This window comes from Rhinopithecus roxellana, chromosome 8 (genome assembly GCF_007565055.1).
Source record: "Rhinopithecus roxellana isolate Shanxi Qingling chromosome 8, ASM756505v1, whole genome shotgun sequence".
NCBI classification, from domain to species: Eukaryota; Metazoa; Chordata; class Mammalia; order Primates; family Cercopithecidae; genus Rhinopithecus; species Rhinopithecus roxellana.
This window is the reverse complement of record NC_044556.1, coordinates 9,792,785-9,815,697: the sequence shown is the minus strand read 5'-3', so window position 1 is coordinate 9,815,697 and position 22,913 is coordinate 9,792,785. Positions and strand designations below refer to the sequence as shown.

Below are 22,913 nucleotides of genomic sequence, written 5' to 3'. Positions count from 1 at the left end.
AATAAATAAATAAATAAATAAAAATTAAAAAGGCCGGGCGCGGTGGCTCAAGCCTGTAATCCCAGCACTTTGGGAGGCCGAGGCGGGCAGATCACAAGGTCAGGAGATCGAGACCATCCTGGCTAACATGGTGAAACCCCGTCTCTACTAAAAAATACAAAAAACTAGCCGGGCGAGGTGGCGGGCGCCTGTAGTCCCAGCTACTCGGGAGGCTGAGGCAGGAGAATGGCGTGAACCCGGGAGACGGAGCTTGCAGTGAGCTGAGATCTGGCCAGTGCACTCCAGCCTGGGTGACAGAGCGAGACTCCGTCTCAAAAAAAAAAAAAAAAAAAAAAAAAAAAAAAAAATTGGCTTTCTCGGGGATCTCTTAGAGTGAAGAATGAAGAAGAGACAGTGTGTCACAGTGACATGGGCGAAACTGGAGTACCCCTTAGGGAACTATTAACAATGAAGAAAGTGAAAAGCAGTTGCAATGCGGAGAAATGAAGCTGATTAAACAAAGGGAGACAGGGAGGGCATCTAAGAGGACCTTGCCACCCCACGTCAGAGGTTGGGCAGGCAGGGGGTGCAGGGCAGCGTCCGGAGGAGTGGAGGAGTGGCTGCAGGGATGGTGGCAGCTGCTGTCCTGGCCCTTCTCCCCAGGGCGGGGGCAGGAGCTGGGGCCCTGGGGGAACCGGCCGGGCAGGGCCACCCACCTGACTCACAGCAGAAACTGGGACAGCGGCTGTAATCCCAGCTACTTGGGAGGATGAGTCAGGAGAATCACTTGAACCCAGGAGGCAGAGGATGCAGCGAGCCGAGATCACGCCACTGCACTCCAGCCTGGGCGTTAAGAGCAAAAGTTCATCTCAAAAAAAAGAAAAACAAAACAAAACAACAACAAAAAAAAAACAAATCACAGCAGACTCCTGAAGTGAATTTTGATGTATAAGAAGGAGTTTACCAAACAGTAAGTGGTAGACTCTTTTTTTTTTTTTTTTTTTTTTTTTGGTGACAGAGTGAGACCCTGACTCAAAACAGAAAAAGAGTCTACCGGCCAGGCGTGGTGGCTCATGCCTGTAATCCCAGCACTTTGGGAGGCAGAGGCGGGTGGATCCTGAGGTCAAGAGATCGAGACCATCCTGGCCAACATGGTGAAATCCCATCTCTACTAAAAATACCTCCTACTTCCTCAATCCTAGCTGGAAATAAAAGTAAGATTCCAGACCTCTGCCCAACACCCTCTGAGCCCAAATGCCGGCTCTCCACTGTGAGGCCCTGCCTGCCAGCATTGGCTGCCATGTGGGCTTTCTGCTTTGTGAACCTGCAAGACATTCGCCTAACTCTGTCACCTTCAACTCCTTCCCTCTGTCTTACTCCTGATTCTACAGAACTCAGAGTGTCCGTGTCCTCTTCTATCTCCCCATCGGACTGGAGTCCCCTCAAGGTTACAGAGGGCACAAAATTATTCTTATCTAGGGTACCCAGCATCAAGTTTAAGAGTCTAGTGTCCCAGTACTCGGGAGGCTGAGGCAGGAGAATGGCGTGAACCCAGGAGGCGGAGCTTGCAGTGAGCCGAGATTGCGCCACTACACTCCAGGCTGGACGACAGAGCGAGACTCCGTCTCAAAAAAGAGAGGAAAAAAAAAAAAAAAAAAAAGTCCAGTGGCCGGGCACAGTGGCTCATGCCTATAATACCAACACTTTCGGAGGCAGAGGCGGGCAGATCATCTGAAGTCGGGAGTTCGAGACTAGCCTGACCAACATGAAGAAACCCCGTCGTTACTAAAAATACAAAGTTAGCTGGGCGTGGTGGTGGGTGCCTGTAATCCCAGCTACTTGGGAGGCCGAGGCAGGAGAATCGCTTGAACCCGGGAGGTGGAGATTGCAGTGAGCCGAGATCACGCCATTGCACTCCAGCCTGGGCAACAAGAGCAAAACTCCGTCTCAAAAGAAAAAAGAGTCCAGCACAGCTCGGCATGATGGTTCATGCCTGTAATCCCAGCAGTTTGGGAGGCTGAGGCAGGAGGATCACTTAAGTCCAGGAGTTCAAGACCAGCCTGGGCAACATAGGGAGACCCTGTCTCTAAAAAAAATTTTAAGTTAGCTAGGCATGGTAGCATGTGCCTGTAGTCCTAGCTACTTGGGAGGCTGAAGTGGGAGGATAGCTTGAGCCCAGAGGTTCAAGGCTGCAGTGAGCTCTGATCGCAGCATGGTGCTCCAGCCTGGGTGACAGAGCGAGACCCTGACTTAAAACAAAAAAAGAGTCTACCGGCTGGGCGTGGTGGCCCATGCCTGTAATCCCAGTACTTTGGGAGGCAGAGGCGGGTGGATCCTGAGGTCAAGAGATCGAGACCATCCTGGCCAACATGGTGAAATCCCATCTCTACTAAAAATACAAAAAATTAGCCGGGTGTGGTGGCGGGTGCCTGTAGTCCCAGTTACTTGGGAGGCTGAGGCAGGAGAATGGTGTGAACCCGGGAGTCGGAGCTAGGAATGAGCCGAGATTGTGCCACTGCACTCCAGCCTGGACAAGACTCCGTCTCAAAAAAAAAAAAAAAAAGAGTCTACCACTTACTGTTTGGTAAACTCCTTCTTATACATCAAAATCCACTTCAGGAGTCTGCTGTGATTCTTTTTTGTTGGTTGGTTTGTTTTGTTTTGTTTTTGCTCTTATTCCCCAGGCTGGAGTGCAGTGGCGCGATCTCGGCTCGCTGCATCCTCTGCCTCCTGGGTTCAAGTGATTCTCCTGACTCACCCTCCCAAGTAGCTGGGATTACAGGCATGCGCCACCATGCCCAGATTATTTTATATTTTTAATAGAGACACAGTTTCACTGTGTTGGTCAGGCTGGTCTCGAACTCCTGTCCTTATATGATCCATCCGCCTTGGGACCCCAAAGTGCTGGGATTACAGGCGTGAGCCACCACAACACCTCGCCTGAACCTGCTGTGATTGGAAGGACTGCCCAGGAAAAAAAAAAAAAAAAAAAACAAAACAAAACACACACACACACAAAAACAAAAAATAAAACCCACTTCAAATAGACCCCCATGTGGGAGGACTTGAGGATTTCTCAGACTTCCATGGTCCCTGATCTAAGACCTCAATAAATAATTCAAACTGGGCACTTTTTACACATTTTTGGACCCTTTCTGAGGACCTTCTGCACAAATCTAGGAGGTAGGTTATCATTATCCCCACTCTGCAGATGCCTCCAAAGCCCTCTGCCTTTTACCTATCTCCTTTATCACCTCTTCATCTCTTGGTTCAATGTGCATTTAATGAGCACCTACTGTGTGTCAGGCACCATTCTAGACTTTGGGGATGAAGTAGTGACACTGGCTTTCTTGGGGATCTCTTAGAGTGAAGAGTGAAGAAGAGACAGTGTGTCACAGTGACATGGGCAAAACTGGAGTACCCGTTAGGGAGCTGTTAACAATGAAGAAAGTGAAAAGCAGTTGCAATGCGGAGAAATGAAGCTGATTAAACAAAGGGAGACAGGGAGGGCATCTAAGAGGACCCCGCCACCCCACATCAGAGACTGGGCAGGCAGGAGGCGCAGGGCAGCGTCCAGAGGAGTGGAGGAGTGACACTATCTTAGATAGTGACATTGAACTGAATGATGCAAAAGAATCTGCCTTGAGAAGGTGTGGCAAAAAAACAGAAGTCCCAACATTACCAGGAATCTTCCTACTTCCACCCTTTTGCCCATTCTTTTTCCTCTGCTGGAAATGCCTTTCCCCAGCTAACAAACTCCTACTTATCCTTCAAAGCCCAATTCCAATACCCGCTTCTCCTAGGAAAGCTTTCCAGTCTGATCTCCAGGCAGAATCCGCAACACCCTTCTCTGGGCTCCCACAGACTGGGGTCCCTCGCTCTACCCCACAGGTGGCCAAAAAATGAATGAGGAGATCGGCCACAGCAGGCTGGAGGCTCTTCAAGGCCAAGATCCAGGCTAAGTCCTCTCTGGGACCCCTCTTCCAAGATGAGCTGTGGGAACACTGCAGCTTTTTTTCTTTTTTTTTTTTTTTTGAGACAGTCTCGCTTTGCCACCCAGGCTGGAGTGCAGGGGCACGATCTCGGCTCACTGCAAGCTCGACCTCCTGGGTTCACACCATTCTCCTGCCTCAGCCTCCTGAGTAGCTGGGACTACAAGCGCCCACCACCTCGCCCAGATAATTTTTTGTATTTTTAGTAGAGACGGGATTTCACCGGGTTAGCCAGGATGGTTTCGATCTCATGACCTCGTGATCCGCCCGCCTTGGCCTCCCCAAGTGCTAGGATTACAGGCGTGAGCTACCGTGCCCAACCCTGCAGCTATTTTTAAAATAAGGAAAAAGTGGGTTGTGGTGGCTCACGCCTGTAGTCCCAGCACTTTGGGAGGCCAAGGTAGGAGGATCACTTGAGGCCAGGAGTTTGAGACCAGCCTGGGTGACATAGTAAGACTCCATCTCTAATATATATATATTTGCCAGATGTGGTAGTGCACAGCTGTAGTCCCCGCTACTCTGGAGAGCAAGGTGGGAGGGAGGGTCGCTTGGGCCCAGAAATTTGAGGCTGCATTGAGCTAGGATGGCGCCACTGCACTCCAGCCTGGGCCACAGAGTGAGATTCTCTCTCAAAAAAATAAAAATAAATAAAATAAAGCAGAAACAGTAGAAAACGGAGACGAGGCCAGGCGCAGTGGCTCATGCCTGTAATCCCAGCACTTTGGGAGGCCGAGGTGGGAGGATCACGAGTTCAGGAGTTCAAGACCAGCCTGGCCAACATGGTGAAACCCCGTCTCTACTAAAAATACAAAAATTAGCTGGGTGTGGTGGTGTGTGCCTGTAATCCCAGCTACTGGGGCAGCTGAGCCAGGAGAATGGCTTGAATCCAGGAAGCAGAGGTTGCAGTGAGCCAAGATCGTGCCACCGCACTCCAGCCCGGGTGACAGAGCAAGACTTCGTCTCAAAAAAAAAAAAAAAAAAAAAAAAAAGGGCCGGGCGCGGTGGCTCAAGCCTGTAATCCCAGCACTTTGGGAGGCCGAGACGGGCAGATCACGAGGTCAGGAGATCGAAACCATCCTGGCTAACACAGTGAAACCCCGTCTCTACTAAAAAAATACAAAAAACCCCCGTCTCTACTAAAAAAATACAAAAAACTAGCCTAAAAAAATACAAAAAACTGGGACACCTGTAGTCCCAGCTACTCGGGAGGCTGAGGCAGGAGAATGGCGTGAACCCGGGAGGCGGAGCTTGCAGTGAGCTGAGATCCGGCCACTGCACTCCAGCCTGGGCGACAGAGCGAGACTCCGCCTCAAAAAAAAAAAAAAAAGAAAAAAAAGAAAACGAAGACGAATTGATCGGTAAGGGAACTCGAACTCTGGACTCTAAAGCTTCTCCAGCCCCGCCCACTCTATTTACTTCACTGGCTCCTCCCTTTCAGGTTCCGACCCTAGCCCACCCTTAACGGCACCCGCCCACACTCCCGGAAGTGGGCGGCTTAGCGAGCGTGCTCCTAGGCGCAAAGCACGCCGGAAGTTGTAGTTCCGCCATCGGACGGAAGCCGACCGGGGCGTGTGGAGGGATGTGGCCCGCAATATTAGTGGGGGGGGCCAGGGTGGCGGCATGCAGGTACCCCGCGCTGGGACCTCGCCTCGCCGCTCACTTTCCAGCGCAGCGGCCGCCGCAGCGGACACCCCACAACGGCCTGGCCCTGCAGCGGAGCCTGCACGCGACGGCGGCCCGGGCTCTCCCGCTCATTCCCATCGTGGTGGAGCAGACGGTACGGCGGCCGGGCGGGGACACGGCCCGGGGGCTCCGGGCTGGGTGGGGATCGGGGGTTCTGCCCGCGACCCCTCACCTACATCTTTCTACCCCCAGGGTCGCGGCGAGCGCGCCTATGACATCTACTCGCGGCTGCTGCGGGAGCGCATCGTGTGCGTCATGGGCCCGGTGAGCGCGCCGGGACCCTCCCCAGGACTCTCCCAAGCGCCTGCCCAGACCCCCTGCGCCCCTCCCTCCCTGGCCCCAGACTTTCTTTCCCCAGGCTCCGCTCCCCTTCCAACCCCCTTCCCTCTCCTTCTGACTCCCCTCCTGGCTCCCGGTCTCCCCACCCGCTCCTTATCCCTTCCCCTCTGCTCCTCGCCTCTTGAGCTTCCACTGCCTTCCTGACACCTGGCACCGCTCTCCTCATTCCTACGCGCAAGACTCTCCCCAGCCGTTCTGACCCTTTCCTTTCCTGTGTCCTGAGCCCCCCCCTGGATCCTAGCCACTACTCCCTCCCCATCCGCTTCTGGGTCCTAAATTCTTCCCCACCCATTATATTTAGGCCCTGGTCCCCCTCCCTGGTTCTCTGACCCATCCCCAGCAGCCTTAAAACTCTCTCTCCCCGCCCCGAATCTGGGAACACCCGTGCCCTCTCCACCTGCAGATCGATGACAGCGTTGCCAGCCTTGTTATCGCACAGCTCCTCTTCCTGCAGTCCGAGAGCAACAAGAAGCCCATCCACATGTACATCAACAGCCCTGGTGAGCAGGGGCTTTCCTAGGTGCCAGGGGCGCTCGTCAGGGCGCATGGGTGACTCAGGGGACCAGATTCCCGGGTCAGGGATGTTCTCTCTCTGGGAAAGGGTGTAGAGCGTCAGAGTTCCAGAAGTGGCTTGAAACCGCCAAAAGGTGCCTGTTGCTGGCTTTTGAGCCTCGGTTCACAAGTCAGGATGTGGCCTCTTTGATCCTGCACATACTGTTCTGCCAACCTGACCTGGCTGACATTTAAAAATTGTAAATTAAAAAAAAAAAAAAAATTGTAGATTTTAGGCCGGGCACGATAGCTCTCACCTGTAATCCCAACACTTTGGGAGCCCGAGGTGGGCAAATTGCGTGAGCTCAGGAGTTCAAGACCAGCCTGGGTAACATAGTGAGACCCCCATCTCTACAAAAAAAGTACAAAGATGTGATGCGTGCCTGTAGTCCCAGCAACTCAGGAGGCTGAGGGAGAAGGATCACTTGAGCCCACGAGGTCGGGGGCTGTAGTGAGCCCGTCTCAAATATAATAATAATAATTGGTAGATTTTTCCACTCCCCAAAAAAAGTAGTCAATTTGGATTGAGCACTTACAATTGAGGCTTCTTTTTTTTTTTTTTTTGAGAGAGAGAGTCTCGCTCTGTCACCGAGGCTGGAGTGCAGTGTCGCAGTCTTGGCTCACTGCAACCTCTGCCTCCAGGGTTCAAGCGATTCTCCAGCTTCAGCCTCCCAAGTAGCTGGGAATTACAGGCATGTGTCACCATGCCCATCAAATTTTTTGTATTTAGTAGAGGTGAGGTTTCACCATGTTGGTCAGGCTGGTCTCGAACTCCTGAGCTCAAGTGATCCGCCCACTTCGGCCTCCCAAAGTGCTGGGATTACAGGCATAAGCCACCACGCCTGGCCTGATTTCTAGTTTCTCTTGGAAATTTAGTAGATCTGGTCCCGTGGGTCCACTGGCACATGTGGCAAGAGTCAGCACATTGTAAAGCAAGCACTCTTCCTTTTGTCTGCACCTGGCCTGTGTCACCTGTTGTTGTCGCCTCCCAACCCCTGGAAGCATTTGTGTTTATGAACCCCGCTTTAAAGAGCTGCTTCTAGGCTGAGCGCGGTGGCTGACGCTTGTAATTCCAGCACTTTGGGAGGCTGAAGCGGGCTTCACTTGAGGTCAGGAGTTTGAGAGCAGCCTGGCCAACATGGTAAAATCCCATCTCTACTAAAAATACAAAAATTGGCCGGGCACAGTGGCTCACGCCTGTAATCCCAGCACTTTGGGAGGCCGAGGCGGGCAGATCACGAGGTAGGAGATCAAGACCATCCTGGTTGACATGGTGAAACCCAGTCTCTACTGAAAATACAAAAAAATTAGCTGGGCGTGGTGGCGGGCGCCTGTAGTCCCAGCTACTTGGGAGGCTGAGGCAGGAGAATGGAGTGAACCCGGGAGGCAGAACTTGCAGTGAGCCGAGATCGTGCCTGGGCAACACAGCCAGACTCTGTCTCAAAAAAAAAAAAAAAAAATTAGCCGGGCGTGGTGGCATACTTGTAATCCAGCTACTCAGGAGGCTGAAGCAGGAGAATTGCATGAACCCAGGAGGTGGAGATTGCAGTGAGCCGAGATCGCACCACTGCACTCCAGCCTGGGTGACAGAGTGAGACTCTGTCTCGAAATATATATATATATATAGCTGCTTCTGGCAAGGCGTGGTGGCTCACATCTGTAATCCCAACACTTTGGGAGGATCGCTTGAGCCCAGGAGTTCGAGACCACCCTAGGCAACATAGTGAAACCCAGTCTTAATTTTTTTTTTTTTTTTTTTTGAGACAAGAGTCTTGCTCTGTCGCCCAGGCTGGAGTGCAGTGGCGCGATCTTGGCTCACTACTGCAAGCTCCGCCTCCCGGGTTCATGCCATTCTCCTGCCTCAGCCTCCCGAGTAGCTGGGACTACAGGCGCCCACCACCATGCCCGGCTGATTTTTTGTATTTTTAGTAGAGACAGGGTTTCACCGTGTTAGCCCAGATGGTCTTGATCTCCTGACCTCGTGATCCTCCCGCCTCGGTCTCCCAAAGTGCTGGGATTACAGGCGTGAGCCACCACGCCTGGCGGTCTTAATTTTTAAAAAAGGAAGGGGGCTGCATCTGTTCCACCCTCCCCAGGATTAGGAGATGAAATAGGAAAAGGGTTGGGGGAGCTGGTCCAGCCGCTCACTTGCTCCCCCACTCACAGGTGGTGTGGTGACCGCAGGCCTGGCCATCTACGACACGATGCAGTACATCCTCAACCCTATCTGCACCTGGTGCGTGGGCCAGGCCGCCAGCATGGGCTCCCTGCTTCTCGCCGCCGGCAGCCCGGGCATGCGCCACTCGCTCCCCAACTCCCGTATCATGATCCACCAGCCCTCAGGAGGCGCCCGGGTGAGTGCCAGACACACGAGCTGCTGTCAGGATTCAGGACAGGGTTTAGACAAAAGGACTGACTGGGCGGAAGTCAGGAGTGGGAGTGGATGTCTTAAAATGTGCAGGCTGGGCGTGGTGGCTCAGGCCTGTAATCCTAGCACTTTGGGAGACAGAGGTGGGAGGATCATGTGAGCTCAGGAGTTCGAGGCCAGCCAGGGGAACATAATGAGACCTCATCTCTATTTGAAAAAAAAAAGGCCCAGCATGGTGGCTCACGCCTGTAAATCTCAACACTTTGGGAAGCCAGAGCAGGTGGATCATTTGAGGTCAGGAATTCGAGACGAGCCTGGCCAACATGGTGAAACCCCGTCTCTACTAAAAATACAAAAATTAGCTGGGCGTGGTGGTGCACACCTGTAATCCCAGCTAATTTGGGAGGCTGAGGCGGGAGAATCGCTTGAACCCAGGAGGTGGAAGTTACAGTGAACTGAGATGGCGCCACTGCACTCAAGCCTGGATGACAGAGCAAGACTCTGTCTCAAAACAACAAAGAAAAAAAAAAGAAAGTACACTCAGGAGTTGTTTGCTGTCTCTTAAGAATTAGCTTCAGCCGGGCACAGTGGCTCACATCTGTAATCCCAGCACTTTGGGAGGCCAAGGCAGGAGGATCACTTGAGGCCAAGAATTTAAGACCAGCCTGGGCAGTGGTGAGACCCCATCTCTACCAAAAATTTTAAAATGACTCAGGCATAGTTATGCTTGCCCCTGGTCCCAGCTACTCAGGAGGCTGAGGTGGGAGGATTGAGCTTGAGAGGTCAGGGCTACAGTGAGCTGTCTTGCACCACTGCAGTCCAGCCCTAGGAACAGAGGAAGACCCTGTCTCAAAAAAAAAAAGAAAAAAAAAAAAGCAAGACTACAACTGAGCATGATGGCTCATGTCTTTAATCTCAGCACTTTGGGAGGCCGAGACGGGAGGATCACTTGAGGCCAGGAGTTTGAGACCAGTCTGGGCAACCTAGCAAGACCCCATCTCTAAAAAAAAAAAAAAAAAAAGGTTTAGCTAATGCAAGGCAGAGAGACACTGTTCCTCCCAGTCTGCAAGGCTTCAGATGCAGAAAATAAGAAAATATACTTAATCCAGTCAGAAAGCCTTCCTGGTGGTGGCAAGATTGAAGCAGGATATCAGGGGATTTACAGAACCCCAACCCACCAACCTCAAACCAGAAGCCCAAAGCCCGGGGAGGGCTCCTGAGTACCACCTCCAACCTCCCTGTGAGGGGCTGACACTGATGCCAACCTTTACCCCCTCACTCCCCTTGGACGTCCCTCAGGGCCAAGCCACAGACATTGCCATCCAGGCAGAGGAGATCATGAAGCTCAAGAAGCAACTCTATAACATCTATGCCAAGCACACCAAACAGAGCCTGCAGGTGATCGGTGAGCACCCTCCTTTATTTCATCCTGGTCTATGCACAGGCGGACAAGGCGTTGTTCTAAGCCAGGGCTTCTCCAGCTGGGCCCTGTGGACTTTCAGGGCTGGATCATTCTCTGGGATGGGACCATCCTGGGCACTGCAGGATGTATGGTAGCATCCCTGGCCTCCACCCACTCCACGCCAGTACCCTCCTCCAACTGTGACAACCAGAAATGTCTCCAGACGTCACCAAGTGTTCCCTGGTGAGCAGAATTGCCTCCAGCCAAGAAACACTGTTCTAAGCCCTTTAAAAATATCCTTGGCCATGGTGGCTCACGCCTGTAATCCCAACACTTTAGGATGCCAAGGCAGGTGGATCACTTGAGGCCAGGAGTTCAGCACCAGCCTGGGCAACATAGTGAAACCCCATCTGTACTAAAAATATAAAAATTAGCTGACTATGGTGGTGGGGACCTGTAATACCCACTGCTCTGGAGGCTGAGGCACAAGAATCGCTTGAACCTGAGAGGTGGAGGTTTCAGTGAGCTGAGTTCGTACCACTGCATTCCAGCCTGGGTCACGGAGCAAGACTGTCTCAAAAAATAAAAGAAAAAAATCAGCTTAGCCAGGTGTGGTGGTACACATTTGTAATCCTAGCACTTTGGGAGGCCAAGGTAGGAGGATCACTTGAGCCCAGGAGTTCGAGTCCAGCCTGGGCAACATAGGGAGACCCCATTTCCGTAGAAAATTTAAAAATGGGGCACAGTGGCTCACGCCTGTAATCCCAGCACTTTGGGAGGCCGAGGCGGGGTGGATCACCTGAGATCAGGAGTTCTAGACCAGCCTGGCCAACATGGTGAAACCCCATCTCAACTAAAAGTACAAAAATTAGCCTGGTCTGGTGGCAGGCACCTGTAATCCCAGCTACTCGGTGGGGCTGAGGCAGGAAAATCGCTTGAGCTCAGGAGGCGGAGGTTGCAGCAAGCCAAGATTGCCCCATCGCACCCCAGCCTGGGCCACAAGAGCAAGACTTCGTCTCAAAAAAAAAAATTTTAAAAATTAGCCAGGCATAGTGGCTCATGCCTTTAGTCCCCAGCTACTCAGGAGGCTGAGGCTGGAGGATCTGTGGAATATATGAGAGTTTGAGGTTACAGTGAGCTAATTTTTTTTTTTTTTTTGAGACAAGGCGTGGCTCTGTCACTCAGGCTGGAATGCAGTGACATGATCTCGGCTCACTGCAACCTCTGCCACCTGGGCTCAAGCAATTCTCCTGACTCAGCCTCCTCAGTAACTGAGACTACAGGGATGCACCACCATGCCTAGCTAATTTTTTGTGCTTTTTGTAAAGACGGGGTTTCACCATGTTGCCCAGGCTGGTCTCAAACTCGTGAGTTCAAGTGATCCAACTGCCTCAGCCTCCCAAAGTTCTGGGATTACAAGTGTGAGCCACCATGCCCAGCCATAATTTTATTAAAAACAAAAAATGAGGACAAGTGCAGTGGCTCACACCTGCAATCCCAGCACTTTGGGAGGCTGAAGTGGGAGGATCACTTCAATTCAGGAGTTCAAGACCAGCCTGGGCAATATAGTGAAACCCCATCTCATAAAAAAAATAGGCCGGGCACGGTGGCTCACGCCTGTAATCCCAGCACTTTGGGAGGCTGAGGTGGGCAGATCACCAGGTCAGGAGATTGAGACTATCCTGGCTAACATGGTGAAACCCCTTCTCTACTGAAAATACAAAAAATTAGCTGGGCGTGGTGGCGGGCACCTGTAGTCCCAGCTACTCGGGAGGCTGAGGCAGGAGAATGGTGTGAACCCGGGAGGCGGAGCTTGCAGTGAGCAGAGATCGCACCACTGCACTCCAGCCTCAGCGAGAGAGTGAAGCTCCGGACTGTCTCAAAAAAAAAAAAAAAGAAAGAAAAAATTTTTGCTGGGCGCCATGGCTCATGCCTGTAATACCAGCACTTTGGGAGGCCGAGGCGGGTGGATCATGAGGTCAGGAGTTCGAGACCAGCCTGACCAACACGGTGAAACCTTGTCTCTACTAAAAATACAAAAATTAGACGGGCATGGTGGTGTGCACCTGTAATCCCAACTACTCAGGAGGCTGAGGCATGAGAATCACCTGAACCTGAGAGGTGGAGGTTGCAGTGAGCTGAGATCCCACCACTGCACTCCAGCCTGGGCAACAGAGCAAGACCCTGTCTCAAAAAAAAAAAAAAAGTGAATGTGCCACAGCATCACATATGAATCTTGCAAATATAATGTTGCATGAAAGAAGAATAAACACTCTGTGATTCCATTTATTTAAACCATAAAAAGAAGCAGAGCTAATTTATGCCGTTAGAAGAGTGGTTGTTTTGGGGCACAGGGAGGGGGTGGCAAGGATTAGTGACTGTTGTGGGCCCAAGTAGGGTTTCAGGGCTGCTGGCAATATTCCATCTCTTGGTCTGGGTGTTGGTCCTGTAGGGTATGTTCAGTCTGAAAATCCATCCCACCAGACATTTACGAATCATGCCCTTTCCTGGGTGTATATGATACATCAAGAACAGTTTTTGTGTTTTTTTTGAGATGGAGTCTCGCTTTGTTACCCGGGCTGGAGGGCAGTGGTGCAGTCTCAGCTCACTGCAACCTCCACCTCCCGGATTGAAGTGATTCTCTTACCTCAGCCTCCCCAGTAGCTGGGATTACAGGTGTTTGCCACCACACCTGGCTCATTTTTGTATTTTAAGTAGAGACAGAGTTTCACCATGTTGGCCATGCCTCCCAAAGTGCTGGGATTACAAGTGTGAGCTACTGTGCCTGGCCCAGAAACAATTTTTTAAAAAACAAAATTGAAATTGGTATTCTACTGATACCTAGGGGAAACCGAGGCACTGCAGAATGAGGACATGTCTCAGTCAGCTTGAGCTGCTTAACAAAACACCACGGACCTCCACAGAGATTTATTTCTTACAGTTCTGGGGGCTGAGAAGTCCAAGGTCAGGGTGCTGGCTGATGTGGTTCTTGGTGAGGCCTCTCTTCCTGGCTTGCAGACAGCCGCCTTCTCCCTGTGTATTCACATGGTGGAGAGAGAGCAAGTGCACTCGTGTCTCCTCTTATAAGGCCATTAATCCCATCAGGGGGCCCCGACCCCATCTCTCCCTAAAGACTTCCCAAGGACCCCATCTCCAAATCCCATCCCACTGGGGGTTGGAGCTTCAACATACGAACTTGGGGTGATGGGCACAAACATTCAGGCCAAAACACGAACCAGACCTGGCCCCGGGTCTCTGCTGTTACCCTAATGTGTATCACCTCCTGCTTCCCCACCAGAGTCCGCCATGGAGAGGGACCGCTACATGAGCCCCATGGAGGCCCAGGAGTTCGGCATTTTAGACAAGGTTCTGGTCCACCCTCCCCAGGACGGTGAGGATGAGCCCACGCTGGTGCAGAAGGAGCCTGTACAAGCAGCGCCAGTGGCAGAACCTGTCCCAGCTAGCACCTGAGAGCTGGTCCTCCTCTCCAGAATCACATGGAGGGGCCAGGGGCCAGCCAGACCCCCAGCTGGGCCCTGCTCACCCCTTGCTGCTGGGCCTGGAGGGGCCCCTTGAGGAACTTTTAATTTGCAAGGGTGCCCCCTATGGACGGGGCATTCCAGCTGAGACACTGTGATTTTAAATTAAATCTTTGTGGTCTTTGCTCTGCGTCCGGGACACCCTCCCTCTCTGCACGATGACAGCGTGTACACATCTGTATTTCACAGGCCCCTTGTGTTTTTGTCCCGACCCCAAGAGGTAAGCCATGTCTTCCTTCAGCAGATTCTCCTGATCATATCCTATATTCCAGGCAGTGTTCTTTTGTGAAGAAGACACAAGCGGGGTTGGGCACGGTGGCTCAAGCCTGTAATCCCAGCACTTTGGGAGGCCGAGACGGGCGGATCACAAGGTCAGGAGATCGAGACCATCCTGGCTAACATGGTGAAACCCCGTCTCTACTAAAAATACAAAAAACTAGCCGGGCGAGGTGGCGGGCGCCTGTAGTCCCAGCTACTCGGGAGGCTGAGGCAGGAGAATGGCATAAACCCAGGAGGCGGAGCTTGCAGTGAACTGAGATCCAGCCACTGCACTCCAGCCTGGGTGACAGAGCCAGACTCTGTCTCAAAAAAAAAAAAAAAGACACAAGCAACCATCCTCAAAAGAGCTCCATTCTTGTGGCAGTAGACAGTTACTTAAAAAAAAAAAAAAAAAAAAAAAAGTCCTGGCCTGGTGGCTCATGCCTGTAATCCCAGCACTTTGGGAGGCCGAGGCGGGTGAATCACAAGGTCAGGAGATCAAGACCATCCTGGCTAACACGGTGAAACCCTGTCTCTACTAAAAATACAAAAATTAGCTGGGCATGGTGCACCTGTAATCCCAGCTACTCCAGAGGCTGAGGCAGGAGAATCACTTGAACTTAGGAGGCGGAGGTTGCAGTGAGCAGGATCACGCCACTACACTCCAGCCTGGGCAACAAAGCAAGACTCTGTCTCAAAAAAAACAAAAACAGGAAAGGTAGCATGCAAGCGTGAGGGTGAGTGTGTTACAGTTTTCTATGGGGTAATCAGGGAAGCCCTCACTGAGAAGGTGGCGGTTGAGCAAAGCCTCAAAGGAGGGGAGGGATGGAGCCTGTGTCCAGGCAGGGGACACAGCCAGTGCAAAGGCCCTGTGGCAGGATGGTACCTGGCATGTGAGAGGACCTACGAGGAGGCCTGTGGTTGAGGGAAGGTGGAAGAGATGAGATCAGAAAGTAGAGGTGAAAATTAGCCAGGCATGGTGGTGTGCTTGAACCCGGGAGGCAGAGGTTGCAGTGAACCAAGATCGCACCACTGCACTCCAGGCTGGGCAACAGAGCGAGATTCTGTCCAAAAAAAGTGGAGGTGATTGAGGAGAATAGATCATAAAAGGCCTGACATCTAAAAGGAGGGAGGTGAACCATGGAGCGTTTTGAGAAGAGGAAGGAAAATAAGGATGACTGGGACTCCTGAGGAGTGCACCCTGGACAGAAACTGGAGAGCAGTTAGGAGAGCTGGAGTAATCCAGATGAAAGCTGATGGCAACCCTGGCCGAGTGGCGAGAAAAAGTCAGATTCTAGCTAGGTAGGATGTGACAGAGAGACCAGTTTCCAGAAACTCCGAGCTGATGGCCCAAAGCAGGAAGATGGAGACCTGTCACCTGAGATGGGAAGTGTAGGGAAAGGAACAGGCTTGGGGAGGGATCGGGACTTGATTTTGGATTATGACTGGTGTTTGTTATGTCCCTCGACATCAGGGTCAAGAGGTTGAAATAAAAATGTAGGCGGCATTAGCATGTAGGTTAATTACCAGTCAGACTGAGACCTGGCTATTGGATTCGGTGCTGTGGATGTCACTGGTGGCCTTAAATCAGGGCATTTCTGGTACTGTGGGAGCCAAAAGCCAGGCTGGAGTGGATCCAGAAAGAATAGGAGGAAACATCAGACATAGACAAGTCTTTCGAGGAATTACACTATTTCCTCGATAGTGTAGTGATTACTACACTAAGTGGAGCAGGAGGTTGGGGGGTGGATGTAGCCGGAGGGAGAAATGGGGTCAATAGTTTTCAAAATTAAAGCATTCGGGAGGGGGGCAGGCTATGCTTAGCAGTTACAGTGTTGCACTTTGCATTATGGACATTAAAAATACATAACAAAAGTACCCTGAGCTTTGAGAGGCTGAGGGGAGAGGATCACCTGAACCCAAGAGTTCGAGGCTGCAGTGAGCTACAATCCTGCCCGTGCACTCCAGCTTGGGCAATAGAGGGAGAAAATAATAAAACATTTTATTATTATTATTCTGCAAAAAATAATAATAAAATATAGGCCGGGCATGGTGGCTCACTCCTGTAATCCCAGCACTTTGGGAGGCCAAGGCAGGCGGATCACCTGAGGTCAGGAGTTTGAGACCAGCTTGGCCAATGTGGTGAAACCCCATCTCTACTAAAAATACAAAAATTAGCCAGGTGTGGTGGCAGCTGCCTGTAATCCCAGCTACGTGGGAGGCTAAGGCAGGCAAATAGCTTGAACCTGGAAGGCTGAGGTTGCAGTGAGCCAAGACCGCACCATTGCACTCCAGCCTGGGTGGCAAGAGGGAAATTCGGTCTGAAAAACAAAACAAAAAAAGTTGGGCATGGTGGTTTGGTGCCTGTAATCCCAGCTATTTGGGAGGCTGAGGCATAAGAATCACTTAAACCCAGGAGGCAGAGGTTGCAAATCTCCAGGGCCCAAGATCGTGCCACTGTGCTCCCGCCTGGGCAACAGAGTGAGACTGTCTCAAAAATAAATATAAATAAATATAAACAAAAGTAGAGAAAACAGGATAATGAGACCCCACGTACTTATCACACCAGTTCAACAATTAATTCACGGTTAAATGTGATTCTTCCCTACCCGACCCCCTCCCTGCCTCCACAGCCTGGATTATGTGGAAGAAAATCCCAGAGATCTTTTCATCTGTAAATATTTTTTTTTCAGTTTGCATTTGTAAAATACGAGGACTTTTTTTTTTTCTTTTTTTTCGATACAAGAGTTTTGCTGTGTCGCCCAGGCTGGAGTGCAGTGGCGGGATCTCTGTTCACTGCAACCTCCACCTCCTGGGTTCAAGCAATTCTCCTGCCTCAGCCTCCTGAGTAGTTGGGATTACAGGCGCGCGCGCCACCACGCTCGGCTCATTTTTTTTTTTTTTGAGACGGAGTCTGGCTCTGTCGCCCAGGCTGGAGTGCAGTGGCCGGATCTCAGCTCACTGCAAGCTCCGCCTCCCGGGTTTACGCCATTCTCCTGCCTCAGCCTCCCAAGTAGCTGGGACTACAGGCGCCCGCCACCTCGCCCAGCTAGTTTTTTGTATTTTTTAGTAGAGACGGGGTTTAACCGTGTTAGCCAGGATGGTCTCGATCTCCTGACCTCGTGATCTGCCCGTCTCGGCCTCCCAAAGTGCTGGGATTACAGGCTTGAGCCACCGCGCCTGGCCTTGTATTTTTAATAGAGACTGGTTTTCACCATGTTGGCCAGGCTGGTCTCGAACTCCTGACCTCAGGTGATCCGCCTGCCTCGGCCTCCCAAAGTGCTGGGATTACAGGCGTGAGCCACCACGCCCGGCCGAGGAATCAAAAAGACAACCATAATGCCATTTTCAAACCTAAAGCAAAGTAATACGGAGACAGGGAAATGAATGAAGCCTCGCTTTGACCTTTTACTGTAAGCCCTAACTCTGAATAGCTGGCCCCACCACACTCATAATCGTGGCCTTGACGTCAGTCCCCTCACCCCGGACCCTCATCTTGGCCTCACTGTACTCTGCCCTTAACCTCTAGCCCTAGTCGACTCCATAACTGTGGCCTTGGCCCCAGCCCCCCTGACCTCCAGACTTCAGACCAGGTACTGCCCATATCCCCTTGTGGGGTCTTGGTCAAGCAACCCCTAGGTTGTACGTTTTCTCTTTAATCATTAAAGAGGCGGTGCTAAGCTAAAGACTGACTTCCGACTCAGCCAATGGTGTAAACCAGGCAGGAGGTGGCGCCCAATAAGCTCGAGAGGAGGCGGGTTCTGGAAGGAAGCCAATAGCTTGTCGAAGACGAGTCTAGCAACAACCAATAGACATGAGGGAGAGGCGGGACTCCGAGTGAAGTCAATCGCTGGAGGGGTCTGGCGCAGCTACAGCCAATGACTTTTGGCGGAGGCGTTCCCCAACCCTGGCCTCTCCCATGACCCCGGTCCGGGGCTATGGCCGGGACTGGGCTGCTGGCGCTGCGGACGCTGCCAGGGCCCAGCTGGGTGCGAGGCTCGGGCCCTTCCGTGCTGAACCGCCTGCGGGACGCGGCCGTGGTGCAGCCTGGCTTCCTGAGCACGGCCGAGGAGGAGACGCTGAGCCGAGAACTGGAGCCCGAGCTGCGCCGCCGCCGCTACGAATACGATCACTGGGACGCGGTGAGACTGGCAGCGCGGGGGGCGAGGGGCGGGGGCTCGTCGGGGGCGCGGCCTGGGGACGTGGAGCACCGGATGGGGCGAGAACACGCTGGGGGCGGTACCTAGAGCGGGGATTTGGAGCTGGGACAGAGGATACGAGCGCCGGGACGGGCCAGGGTTACACTGGGGGCGGTTACAGTGCAGTCTAGCGTTGGGGCGGGGATACGGTGCTGGGCGGGGGGGAGGGGCAGGGAGTCGGGCGCAGGAATGGGGCGGGGCCACGCTGGGGCGGGGACAAAGACCAGCGCAGGGATGGGGCGGTGACACTCTGGGGGCGGGGACAGGAGTCTAGCGTACGGACGGGGCGTGGCCACGCTGGGGGCGGGGACAGTGGGGACCTGTGCTGGGATGGGGCGTGGTCACGCTGGGAGGTGGTTACAGCTCAGTCCAGCGTGGGGGCGAGGCTTGGTGGGGGTGGGCCAGGGGGTTGGGAGTTGGGTTGGGGTGCGATTACGCTGGCAGCAGTTAGAGTGCGGTAGAGCGTGGCAGTTGGTATTGGGACGTGGTCAGGTCGTCGAGCGCATGGATGGGGCGGGACCAAGCTTGGGGCGGGGTCCGAGGAGTCAAGCGCACAGAAGGGTTGGGGCCATGCTGGGGGCAGGGTGCCGGGGAAGTCGTTTAGAGACGGCAGAACCAGGCTGTGAGCGGAGATAGGGGAGACACACATGCTGGGATGGGGCAGGGCCTTGTTGGGGTCGGTAGCTAGAGCAGGGATTTGGGAGCCGGGCTATGGTGGGAGCCGGGCTCTGGTGGGAGCTAGGCTGAAACTCAGGCTGTGGGAGGGGTGGGACCTGGGGGATGAGAACACTGGGGTCAGGGAGAGCACTTCCGCGATCTGGGACCAAGGTTAGGGTCAGAAACGGATGTGGAACCAGATGATGTTGAGAGACAGAGACAGGACACTTGGGTGGGGTCAAGTTGTGGGGAGACTCAGCCAATTGAATATTGGGGCCGGGCCAGCATTGGGGACCTGAAATTGTAGCCTCATGGTGAGTACTAAGGGCTGAGGTCACACCTAGGTAGGGCCATGGTTGGGGGGACTAGGGGAGTTTGAGTTGAGGGCAGGGTCGAAAGTCACATTAGGGACACCAGCCCCTTTCCCTGTTTTCTGCCCCTCCATGCCTCCATTTCCTTGTTCCCTCTGGGAACTCCCAGGCTTGACCAAGCTCTCTGTGCAGGCCATCCACGGCTTCCGAGAGACAGAGAAGTCGCGCTGGTCAGAAGCCAGCCGGGCCATCCTGCAGCGCGTGCAGGCGGCCGCCTTTGGCCCCGGCCAGACCCTGCTCTCCTCCGTGCACGTGCTGGACCTGGAAGCCCGGGGCTACATCAAGCCCCACGTGGACAGCATCAAGGTGGGCAGAGGCCTACGCCTTGGCACTCCCATCCAGGGGATAGGCAGGCCAGACCAGAGCCTGACCCATCCCCACACCCCTTTTGCAGTTCTGCGGGGCCACTATCGCCGGCCTGTCTCTCCTGTCTCCCAGCGTTATGCGGCTGGTGCACACCCAGGAGCCGGGGGAGTGGCTGGAACTCTTGCTGGAGCCGGGCTCCCTCTACATCCTTAGGTACCTCCAGCCCTCTCCAAAGAAGCCTTTACCCCAGGGCCTGTGTGGGAGGCAGCAGGGGGCTGGAATCCAGATCTGCCTGGAGCAGGGGCTGCCCTCCTTGCACCCAGTCACAGCCTGTTTCCTCTTGCAGGGGCTCAGCCCGTTATGACTTCTCCCATGAGATCCTTCGGGACGAAGAGTCCTTCTTTGGGGAGCGCCGGATTCCCCGGGGCCGGCGCATCTCTGTGATCTGCCGCTCCCTCCCTGAGGGCATGGGGCCAGGGGAGTCTGGACAACCGCCCGCAGCCTGCTGACCCCCAGCTTTCTACAGACACTGGATTTGTGAATAAAGTTGGGGAATGGACAGCCTAACTGGGACATTGCAGTGGCTGCTTGCTGGGGCCGGGATCTGCAGGGGAACCCAGGATGTCACTGGCCCACAGGGAGCTCCAAGTGTGGCTGGCTGGACACACGGTCAAGGTCACACAGCCGGGAGAGTGGTGTCCTTTATTGCATTCATTGCTGGTCGCCCCCGCCCACTCCCATCCTTGTTGTCTCTGCATCCTGGTCTCCAATAAATAAATCAGCCGAGCTCCCCCAGCACTGCAGCTCCTGGGTGCCAGGCCGGGCACTCAGCCACCACAGCCGCAGGCAGCCGCCGAGAGCTGGGGCAGCCGCTGCCAGCGGTGGCGGTCGTCAAGAAAGGCCACGTCGGTGTAGCGAGTGGGCCAGCAGCAGGGCCCGCCGTGGGCTCGGCCCTGGCCCTGCAGCCGGGCCAGCGCCAGGCCGTGCTGGGTGTGGGCACCACGGGGGCAGCTGCCGGCGCAGTAGCGGAAGATGACCTTCTCCTCTGAGGCGTAGCCCAGGCCCAGCTCTGCCACCGATAGGGTCAGGCTCCACAGCTGGCATGGACCGGACGGGGCTCGGCGCAGGCGGGCAAGGGGGCGGTGGGTGCCTGTGGGAGAGAAGGGCGCTGACAGTGAGCAGGTTCAGGGCTGGGGGATGTTGGGAAGTCACAGAGGGTTCCTGGGGGTCCTTACCCAGCCAGGTCCCTCCAGCCTTTGCCACCTGCTCAGACGAGAACTCTCCATCGGCCACCGGAGCCCCATGGGCATCAGGGCCCCAGCCCTGTCCCAGCTGCAGGGACAGGAGCAGCAGAGAGCCCAGCAGGACCTTTCCCACAGCCATTGTGATGGGCAGGTCCTGAGGGTGGGAGCTGTCCCCCGAATTTATGCCCTGCCTGGGCTGGGAGCTAACCTCTTCACTGCCGGCCCCTGCAGCCAGGAGGCCCCACGTCTGCACCAGCCCATCTCCTGCACCCTGGGATCCAGGCATCTCCTGCCCTGCACCCCACCCTTCTAAGAGTTAAGGGCTCACCCCCAGCCTACCCCACCCCGACATTCCACACACCCATTTCCTACGCCCCAGACACCCCCTGATTTACGAGTGCTGTGCTGGCGGCCAGGGCAGGCAACTGGTGTGTCCCCCGACCTGCTGCCTGGAGCGGAAGTCGGGGGGCTTCGTGGGACCCCATTGGGGTCCCTCCCCACTAAGTCAGGGTGCTGGGGCTCAGGAGCCCCCACATGTATCATGTGCCAGGCGGGGTGTATGTGAGTGCTGGGAAAGGTGGCTTGGCAGGAGACCGAGTCCACGGGAACCCTCCGTGGTGGCTCCCGCCTGGAGGATTAGGACATCATGCCCCTGTCTCCGGGCCTGGCTGAGCCAGCATCAAAACAGGAAAAGGGAGAGGCCTGGGGACAGCCAAGGGTGGGGACACAAGGGGACAGGGACGCCTGTCTTGGGAAGGCCAACCTGAGAGCCCCATAACTGCAGCCCCATCCTGGGATCTGAGCGTGTCAGAGCCCCTGGGGTGATGGAGGCCGTCCAGGTCATGGTAATGTCCAGCATGATGCAGCCAGTGAGAATAAGGGCTCTCCAGGCTTCCATACCCAGCCCTGTGTGAGCCCAGTCCCCTTCCCGGTACAGGGGAGCTCCTCAGAACCCGTCCTAGTCAGCTTGGTTACAGAGTGTAAGGCAGTACCCGTAGCTTTGAATGCAAAAACAAGCAAACAGCTTGTGATTGTCCGAAGGGGTACTTGACCCTAAGCACCCACAAGATTGGTGAAAATCAGAAAACCCTCACACACAGCCCGCGTGTGACCCAGGCGCACCCCCGTGCTGTTGGTGGGGGTGTAAATTGCTAGCAGCTCTTTGGATGAGCAGCTGCTACTGGGGAATTGTAAATTACACCCTCTGCCCCAGGAGCCCTGTTTGCGGGGTTCCCCCCACACAGGCCAGTGAAACTGCTGGCATAGGGACATCTGATGCCTTCTTCGTATTAGGAAAGACTGGAAGTGACCGCAACTCCATCCATGGGGGATTGCTTCGATGATGATGTTGTGGTTTTTCTTCCTGAAGTGCTTATTGAGATAATTTTCAGATGGAAAGAAAAGCCTGGGCTTGGCATGGTGGCTCACCCCTCGGGAGGCTGAGGCGGATGGATCACCTGAGATCAGGAGTTTGAGACCAGCTTGACCAACATGGTGAAACCCATCTCTACTAAAAATACAAAAATGTGGTGGGCGCCTGTAATCCCAGCTACTTGGGAGGCAGAGGCAGCAGAATTGCTTGAACCTGAGAGGTGGAGGTTGCAGTGAGTTGAGATTGTGCCATTGCACTCAAGCCTGTTCGACAGAGTGAGACTCTGTCTCAAAAAAGCCTGGCTGGGCCCAGTGGCTCACACCTGTAATCCCCACACTTTGGGAGGTTGGGGTGGGAGGATCATTTGAGGTCGGGAGTTCGAGACCAGCCAGGCCAACATGGTGACTCCCCATCTCTAATGAAAATACAAAAATGAGGCCGGGCGCAGTAGCTCACGCCTGTGATCCCAGCACTTTGGGAGGCCGAGGTGGGCAGATCACCTGAGGTCAGCAGTTCAAGACCAGCCTGGTCAACGTGGCAAAACCCCATCTCTATTAAAAAATTAGCTGGGCGTAGTCCCAGCTACTCGGGAGGCTGAGGCAGGAGAATCACTTGGAACCCAGGAGTCAGAAGCTGCAGTGAGCCAAGATTG

The 22,913-nt window shown here is 54.0% G+C and overlaps 3 protein-coding genes across 3 annotated transcripts; 2 read left to right on the top strand and 1 right to left on the bottom strand.

The window, feature by feature from the left end:
• Positions 1 to 5,433: 5,433 nt before the first annotated feature.
• Positions 5,434 to 13,980, top strand: CLPP (caseinolytic mitochondrial matrix peptidase proteolytic subunit). Its single transcript, XM_010367177.2, has 6 exons — positions 5,434 to 5,748; positions 5,847 to 5,918; positions 6,397 to 6,493; positions 8,712 to 8,899; positions 10,213 to 10,318; positions 13,614 to 13,980. Exons 1-6 carry the CDS (start codon positions 5,551 to 5,553, stop codon positions 13,784 to 13,786), a joined length of 834 nt encoding a protein of 277 aa, XP_010365479.1. The 5' UTR covers positions 5,434 to 5,550; the 3' UTR covers positions 13,787 to 13,980.
• A 3,674-nt stretch (positions 13,981 to 17,654) lies between these two features.
• On the top strand, positions 17,655 to 20,432 carry ALKBH7 (alkB homolog 7). Its single transcript, XM_030936400.1, has 4 exons — positions 17,655 to 18,254; positions 19,472 to 19,645; positions 19,734 to 19,858; positions 19,992 to 20,432. Exons 1-4 carry the CDS (start codon positions 18,051 to 18,053, stop codon positions 20,152 to 20,154), a joined length of 666 nt encoding a protein of 221 aa, XP_030792260.1. The 5' UTR covers positions 17,655 to 18,050; the 3' UTR covers positions 20,155 to 20,432.
• On the bottom strand, positions 20,329 to 22,378 carry PSPN (persephin). The gene is made up of 2 exons (XM_010367176.2): positions 20,881 to 22,378; positions 20,329 to 20,795 (listed from the first exon to the last, which is right to left on the bottom strand). Exons 1-2 carry the CDS (start codon positions 21,173 to 21,175, stop codon positions 20,473 to 20,475), a joined length of 618 nt encoding a protein of 205 aa, XP_010365478.2. The 5' UTR covers positions 21,176 to 22,378; the 3' UTR covers positions 20,329 to 20,472.
• Between the last annotated feature and the right edge of the window lie 535 nt (positions 22,379 to 22,913).

Bases quoted from the DNA above. Each gene is read 5' to 3' on its own strand.
- ALKBH7 (XM_030936400.1), top strand. From the start codon at position 18,051: ATGGCCGGGACTGGGCTGCTGGCGCTGCGGACGCTGCCAGGGCCCAGC. The intron at 18,255-19,471 runs GTGAGACTGGCA...CTCTCTGTGCAG, and splicing joins AATACGATCACTGGGACGCG to GCCATCCACGGCTTCCGAGA. The intron at 19,859-19,991 runs GTACCTCCAGCC...TTCCTCTTGCAG, and splicing joins GGCTCCCTCTACATCCTTAG to GGGCTCAGCCCGTTATGACT.
- PSPN (XM_010367176.2), bottom strand. From the start codon at position 21,175: ATGCCTGGATCCCAGGGTGCAGGAGATGGGCTGGTGCAGACGTGGGGC. The intron at 20,796-20,880 runs GTAAGGACCCCC...TCTCTCCCACAG, and splicing joins GGCTGGAGGGACCTGGCTGG to GCACCCACCGCCCCCTTGCC.
- CLPP (XM_010367177.2), top strand. From the start codon at position 5,551: ATGTGGCCCGCAATATTAGTGGGGGGGGCCAGGGTGGCGGCATGCAGG. The intron at 5,919-6,396 runs GTGAGCGCGCCG...CTCCACCTGCAG, and splicing joins TCGTGTGCGTCATGGGCCCG to ATCGATGACAGCGTTGCCAG. The intron at 10,319-13,613 runs GTGAGCACCCTC...CTTCCCCACCAG, and splicing joins ACAGAGCCTGCAGGTGATCG to AGTCCGCCATGGAGAGGGAC.